The sequence below is a fragment of the Bidens hawaiensis genome, unplaced genomic scaffold (assembly GCF_021521415.1).
Source record: "Bidens hawaiensis isolate Kalapana, Puna unplaced genomic scaffold, B.hawaiensis_p1.1 tig00013876_1, whole genome shotgun sequence".
NCBI lineage: Eukaryota > Viridiplantae > Streptophyta > Magnoliopsida > Asterales > Asteraceae > Bidens > Bidens hawaiensis.
Window position 1 is genome coordinate 242038 of NW_027492189.1, and position 8421 is coordinate 250458.

An 8421-nucleotide genomic window follows, 5' to 3' on the forward strand; every position below is an offset into this window, starting at 1 on the left:
AATTCCGCCATCAATCCACTACAAGTCCGATCATGAAGACTTCTCATCATCATCATCATCATCATCATCATCATCATCATCATCATCATCATCATCTTCTTCTGATGAAGATATTACAGTAAGAACATTATTATCGTTTCAGCTTATGCGTATTATTATGTATCTGTCTCTTGTTAGGGTTTAAGCCTAGCTAAGGTTATAATAATTAACAAATTGATGTGTGTTTATTTATTGATCATCAAATAAAACACTTTGTTTGTTTTGCAATTAACTAAATATTATTATATATAAATAATTAGAAAGTTTGGTGCCGCTAAGTGTCGAATGGATCACTTGGCGGCATCGTATTGGCCATTGCAGTTTTGTTTTTTAATTTCGATACCGTAACGAAAATAACTGACCAAATTCGCGTGGAGTCACAACCTTAACGTCCGAGACCGACAACGTTTGTGTTTTACTAACGTCCAAGTTTACCGACTGACACCACCCTATAGGTCCATAATTTTTCTATTTTTATCGTCTTTTTCGCTTCGGTACCGTAACGAAAATAACCTAAGCCGACCGAATTCGTGTCGAGTTACCACCCCAAGGCCCTAGACCAACAACGCTTTGGTTTTACCACGTACCGTCCGGGTTTACCGACCAAATAAACATCGAATATTTTATTTTTTTCATATGTTAATATAACAATAACAAATTTATTTTTGGTTTTAACTCTTAGGTTTTACCAACGGTGTCTGTACCTTAACGAGCGTAACCGATAATCTGAATTCACGTCGACTTACTGTCATAAAGTAAACACTAGTTATTAAACAAATTAAAAACAACACGATATATAAGATGTACTGTTTAAGTTTTTAATTTTGATGATCAAGATACATATATATGTGTGTATTTTTGGAGTTTAATTAATAGTTAATCATATGCTATACAGGTAGAGGAAAAGCTTGCCAATACGCGTCTTACACCACCCCGAACGCATCTTAAGAGGAAGCGGAAGAAGGCAGTGATGAGTCCAAAGATTTCATCCGCCAAAAAGCACGTAAGAACATTGTATACATTTTCCTTAATCCAAGTATTTGTGATTCAGGCTTAATCAAATTAATGTTCGTATAATTTATCCGATAATTACAGGACAAATTTGCTAAGACAAGCGCTCTTCATTCTCATGCCAAGGTGAATAATAATGATACTGAAGGTAATTTCCGATCTTTTGGCTAGTAAATAAATATTGCTTGCTATAATTCCAAATATATTTTCTAATTTCAAATGTATATATATATATATATATGTAGTGATTCACCCTGTACTTCCAATTACCGTGTATGACCGAATCAAGGAAGCAGTCGGCATCATGGACCGACCTGGCTGGCCTAATGGAGGCCTGGATGAACATCATTTGTCATGCTGTGAGACTAGGATTGACGTGGCTATTCGCTACTTCCGTCAGTTTTTGCCTGCTGGTTGGAAATAGTATGTTTCTTTTTTCTGTTAAAGAAATCTTTCCATGTTATTTTTTCACGCGTCTTATTATTTGTTTAATAATTAATCAACTTTGAATTTTGTTTTGCAGCGAACGGGACAATGCTAGATCCCTTATTGCCGGCTATGACAGGGTTTTCAATGACGAACGTTGTGCATTCATCGTCTAGTTTCGTATGTAAGAACGCACATTTTAGAATGCCGACAAACTATGGTTTTGTATTAATGCACATATAATGTTATTAATTTACTTTTACACTAATTTATGAAACTTTTTGTTTGTCAAACTAAATCACATGAACTATATATGAAAAAGAACTTAAGATATTTGTTAGTGTTAAGTATTAATGTGTGACAATTATATTAAGTGGTGTTTATGTAATTATTTATTATGGGTTTGAAGTCACGGTCAAGCTTAGCTAGTGTCAAATGTCAATATATAGCGCCGTTCTTTTTAAGCGTTGTGTCTATTGCCTTCACTTCGCTATACCGTCATGTCTATATATATAGGGCAGTCATGAACAAGAATCATTCGGTCATGTATGTATCTTGAAGTCGTTTGTGTTTGTCCATGATCTTGTATTCATATCAGTTTGTGCGGTGCTTCTTGCGCTACCAACAGAAGGCATATATATACATATAAAAAAAATAGTTAGCAAGTTTGTTGCCCAATTGAATTGACAATTAGTTTGGTCCAACATATATACGCGTGTCATATGTGTGCCATAAACTTATCGTCAATTTAATTGACGATTAGCTTGTTTTCAAGAGCAAGACTAATCCCCAGTTTGTTTGTTGATGAGTTTTAGTTTCAAGATTCCCAAAACTCGGTTGTCTATCATAAGTTTTACATATAACACGAAAAACGTGTTGTGTTCGGTGAAATTAACATTTCATGCCATAATATACACATGCTACTATATGTGTCGGTCCTTTAATCCTTTAATTTGGTGTTAAGCATCTTAATTAAGTGTAATCTTAAATGATCATGTGAACTTAACATTTTATCAAGAAACACTAACATGTAAGGTACCTCACATGAAACAATCTTTTGATGTGATATTACTTGTTATGAAAGCTAAATGGATTCCATAGTTGAAGGATTCTAGTTTGACATTTCTTGACACATAATCTTCCATTCTCTTCAGTTGAGACGCCAAACGTCTGAGTATGCCCAGGATCTTCTTCCACGAATGCCTCGCTCTCTGAATAAAAAAGTTAGATAAGAAGCGAATCATTATAGAACCTCCAAACAGGAATCATGTTACATGTAATAACCGAAATGCTTTCTTATAATCTTTTATTAGTGTAAGTAATATATTAATTAAGTAACCTTTGAAAACAAAAGGGTCCATAGCTCAGTGGTAGAGCAATTGACTGCAATAGGTCACCGGTTCGAACCCGGTTGGGCCCTTGTTTTATAAAATACTCGCTAATTTTGTTTTTTGGAGTATATTAATGTACAAATACATAATACATAACCATTATTAGTTAAATAAAAAGTTTCATCTCTAGAAACAACAGATTTTTTAACGTCTGATTAAAAGTTAAAACTATATGAATACGAAAACATTAAATATTTATGTTAATAGATAACTGTTTCGATAAATTGGTCACTATACATGCAAAGATTAATATTTGGAAAAGTGGGCTGTTGATACATAAGTGCTATTATTCATTAGTGAAATCACGACAAAAAGGCAACATCTAAGAGTGGCAATCGCTATGCGTTCTTTCAAAATGTATACAAAATTTCACAAACGAAGGTGGCCGGGCTCAAATTTTCGGCCAAAAAGGGCTAAGTTTACACTACGTATAAAAATTTTCGGCCGAAAACGGCAAAATTTTACATTACGTATAAGACATTTCGGCCGAAAACGGCTAAATTTTACACTACGTATAAGAAATTTTTGCCGAAAACGGCTAAATTTTACACTACATATAAGAAATTTCTGCCGAAAACGGCTAAATTTTACATTACGTATACGAAATTTCTGCCGAAAACAGCTAAATTTTACACTACGTATACGAAAATTTGGTCGAAACGGCTAAATTTACACTACGTATAAAAAATTCCGGACGAAAACGGATAAATTTACACTACTGCGTAAAAAAACAGGGGCCGGGGCCACCCCGGGCCCTAAGTAATCTTCGCCACTGCTTCTGAGCTTTCTTTTTTTAGTAAGTTAACATATTTAAGTTTGGTGGTTGATGCTTCTCTATCTACACAGTTCATTTCTAAGTTGGGTATTTCGTTTCTTTTTTGTTTTGTTATCGATTAGATGTTCTCTAGCATTATACAACAAATGGAACTATAAGTTCAGCAAGTACAGTTTATGCTTATAAATCATAGTCCCAAAACACCAATCAAACTTTATTGACACATAATAGAAGTATTTGGCAAATTAGCAAATGATTGCATAAAAGTAAAATCTTAATATACAGTATACCTTGTATTATGAAATCTTCATGTACTCTTGCCTGCATTTAGCATTGTGAACATAACACAAGTGGATCTACATGTACTCTTCCTTGCCAATACTCAGCTGATCACGCATGATCAAATACAAGTTCTACTGCATATACGATATACTTTAGCGCAATTTATTCCTATGACCAATATATATCCAATCCTATATATATAGTCAAGTTCGTTAATATTATCCACATCATGTTTGCTCATTAGAGCGAGATGCCACTTAAATATAATCAGTTTACAAGATCCAATCCATTTGTCGTTATAACGACCAATTTGGGTTTTAATAAATTCCACATCAATCACGGATATATACTCTTTCAAGATTTTGGTTGATCACAAAATCAATAATTTGATAATTAAATAAGTCTATGCATTAACCCGCTCACGAAATAAGCTCACAACATATATAACTTCATTGGTCGAATCGCATTTTGTGCTTCACATTTGATTAACTAATGGGTAAGGCTTACATTTCATAAGATCAAAACTATCTAAATCGTAAAAATAGACGATAAGGCATTATGATTTTCTATGTTTAAAAACTATAGTTGATGTAATAAAAACTAAACAGACTTTCAATATGCACGCCCGGAAATGTAAGTTTACATCTTCGATGGTGTTCCCGCTTTCCTTATTAACCCCTCTTGAGTTATAGACGCCACAAGCTGGATACCAAATATAGATACATTAATAATGTTATTATTTTGTGAAAGTCAACTGATTTATTTATGACTTTTGAGGCCAAAATGACAATTTTTCTAACTTTAAAATTTTTATAGTGTTTTCAGAAAGACGTACGCATAGCGACATACCTCTCCTCTTCTATTAAACATTTGCCCGATAACTAATCCACGGGCATTGTATGCCGTAGGACTCCATATCTGTAAAACAACGAGTGGTATTTTTAATCAAATAGGATATGTAAAAAAATCAAAAACCCGAGTTCTTAGTGGTACTTACCGAATACAACAACCACTCGTCAGCTCTAATACGTCGGTGAAACCACATCCTTGAGACAGGATCAATATTAGTATTAATTGTGAAAACTTAATAACAACTTAATGTGCCAAAGCCCAAAGGTCACTAAAAGAGTATATTCTAAAGGTTATATATTTATTTTATTAATATGGGTATTTAATCGTATTTAAAACATTAATTATATATGTAAATTTATATACTTACGAGTGATTTAAGCTAGCGGAAGAAGTCTTCAAGCCCTTACGCCGATGAGGAATTAAACTCACATTTAGTGCTATATGATCTGAAGTGTACGCTGCAACGCATCTGCAACACATTATCATAAATAACACTGAAATTAAACTTATATTACTAAAATATAATTTAAATTTTAAGATAAAATGATATAAAACTTGAGTTTTATACATACTGAATGTATTTAATATGATTCAAAACTCACCTATGCAAAGCCTCATCAGCAGAGAGTTTTCCTTTCGCTTTAAACCAATACCGCAAACTGTAAATATAAAATAAAAAAATGTATTAACAACCATACAAGTGTTTAAGTAGATGCTTCCATAAACAACGGTGAACCTTGCAGGACGTTTATCGTAGTTGGTTGACTTATTAGGCTCGCAAAGCCTTATCTCAATCGGCCAAGGAATATTATTTGTTGTGGTAACTTTGTTACGATACGTCCTGTACATGTAACAATAAATACAACTGTTACAAAACATATAAGTATATAACCAATAACGTAACGTTAAGAAAATATGGAGTCTACCTGGGAAGGCGATGATCATTAGTAAGACGGGCGTCACGCAAATCTTCCATTGATAAAAGCTGCAAATTAACATTGAGTTAACCGAAATAGAAAACGTGTCAATTTAGCAAATTTAATGTTACTGCCTCTAGAAGATAGTTTTACTAGGACAATTTAGCAAAGTTTTGGTACCGATTCGGGATCAGAGACAACGGGCATTGATGGCAGCTGGTGATCAAACTCTACTACTTCTTTCTGTAAAATATCAACGAATACTTTATTAATATAATACACCCTCCGTCTCATTAAAAGTGTCATGGTTTGAAAAAACACAAAGTTCAAAGTAGATTAATTGATTACTTTTCTTGCTTACCAAATGACAATAATGCCCTTGGAAATTGGGTTCGTCAATATTGTTTATTAATATTAGTTGTGTGTGTTTAAGGGTAAACTTGGAAATTGGCTAATAACTTTTGAAAATAGACATTTGTAATGGGACAAATAAAAAAAGAAATATGGACACTTTTAACGGGACGGAGGGAGTATAACAAAGGGAAAAAAACAGCAAAAAGTACCTGAAATGATGCAGTCATTGTTAAGACCACGTTTCCGTTCTGTATTGCATCTACCCTTCGGGTAGCAAAACTATTGCCGTCACGTACGCGATGAACATGATATATAATTGGAACTACAAGAATATATAACTGTTTTTTAAGAAAAACAAGTTGCCCATAATCCAAACATGGAGTATAGCATAACTTAATTTCAAGATCACCAACGAGAAGAAAATAAGCATGTAAACTATGAACAATCTTAAGCGAGTCGACGGTTTTTGATGCTGCAGCTAACGCCTGTCCAATGAACTGTCCTCCAAACACTTTCCCATTATGTGGAGCATCAGGTAATGTGATCCCTTTAAATATGTTGACCTTTATAAAAACCAGAAAAACATATAATTTATTTTTATTTACAAACATATACAGCAATAAGCTAAACATACTTCTATAGAGTCAAGATGCAATATTCTTTCGACAAGTGCACACGCTTCAAGTGTTTGTTCCGCACTCCATATAGATTTCGACTGCAACAAAGTGCAATGCTCATGTGGCAACAGTAAGCAAGTCAGCTGCCACAACATAAGGCGAATATACATATATATCAGAAGCCTCGAGCTAAAACTTTCGTTCGGGAATTATTAAAACGTGAATTACGCAAGTACCTTAGTCAGTGCAGCGACGTTTGCTCGCTGCACTGTTCCTGCAATACAAGGAATCTATTTAGTAATATTTACATATTACAATGGCTTGGAATATTATCATGAAATATGAGGCTTTCACCGTTGCCAAAGTAGTCATAACGCTTTAGTTGGAACTCTGAACGGTTAAGCTCGTCTGCATCAAAATAGACGGATACCACCGCCTGCAAGATTTAGTTACATTTAATATACTAATATAATGGGTCGAGATACTGTACAATAATGCCTTAACGTACGATAGGTACGCGAGACGCTCAAAGGCAAAAATACTAAAACGCTCAGCCGAAACTAAAACGCTCAAAAACGGTTTTCGTGAAGTAAAGTAAAATACTGATCGATTAACGATCCAAAACTGTTTATTTTGGTGAACCAATGATTAATTGGATATATACTGTCGATTTCGAGACCTTGTGATGTGATTTCATGGATCGATTTCATGAAATATAAGTATTCTTGTATTCTTGTACGTTAAGTAATTATTATATTGCATCTTTTCTCCTAATATAATATAATCCAAGACCGAATATGCATCTTAATTGTAAGATAACAAATCACATGTTATGTTACACAACATCAAAGTTACCTCGCCTTCGCATATGAAGTATATTCCGTTCCCAACCACTCCTATGCAAACAACATACTCTTGAGGATCTTCAGAAGTAAACATTAGTTACCACTAGATATTAACTTATGACATAATTTTCTACTAATATAAGTGATCATCAAAAAGTTAAACTAATCAAGATGAAACCGACCAAAGGAAACTAATGTATTAATTACCGTAATGTTTAACAGTGACAACTTGCGTGATTCTACGTAGAGATGAGCTCGGTAGCCTCTGAAGCAAAGGCACACAACCGAAAAACTCGATCACTGCTCATTATATACAAAACAAAAGATAAGTTTGTGAAGTTATATAAGATGTATATTAGGTTGTTAACTTGTTATTATTAATTACATAGGTGAATTGGATTCACTACTACAAAACTAATATATTAAAAGCGATTCAGTTTTTCCTTAAAAGCGGTTTTCTAAGTTGACGGCTTCTAACTTTAAAAATTTTAAAAACCACACATGTTAGAAGCGGTTTTATGGTTGAACCGCTTCAAAACCTTCGTTTCACAATTTAAAGCTTCCAATATTAATAGTCCATTTATTATTCATCAATTCCAATCATGTCCAACGGCTCCAATAACCCAACGGCCATATTATGAAAAAAAGATCTTCAAAGCTTTCAAATCCTTCTTCACATTTATTATACATCATCAAAACTTTCATTAAATACTCTCATCTAAATCTCTTAAAAGCTTCCAAAGCATATTAATGAGGTAACAAAAACTTTGATTTTCACTTAATATTCATAGCTAATTTGCTCATTGTTTTGATTTATTGTTTATCTTATCTAAAAATAGTGTTTTTATTTATTTTTTAGTTGTTTTAGTGTTTGTATATATATATGTATAGGATAACCCTTTAGAGTATATA

At 33.3% G+C, this 8421-nt stretch overlaps 1 protein-coding gene across 1 annotated transcript; it reads right to left on the reverse strand.

Annotated features, from left to right (window-relative positions):
* Positions 1-4547: 4547 nt before the first annotated feature.
* LOC143545252 (acyl-CoA hydrolase 2-like) lies at positions 4548-7254 on the reverse strand. Its single transcript, XM_077037168.1, has 10 exons — positions 6682-7254; positions 6257-6610; positions 5874-5936; positions 5703-5761; positions 5513-5617; positions 5379-5435; positions 5144-5245; positions 4922-4970; positions 4774-4842; positions 4548-4626 (listed from the first exon to the last, which is right to left on the reverse strand). The coding sequence occupies exons 1-10, from the start codon at positions 6832-6834 to the stop codon at positions 4564-4566; spliced, it is 1074 nt and encodes a 357-aa protein (XP_076893283.1). The 5' UTR covers positions 6835-7254; the 3' UTR covers positions 4548-4563.
* Between the last annotated feature and the right edge of the window lie 1167 nt (positions 7255-8421).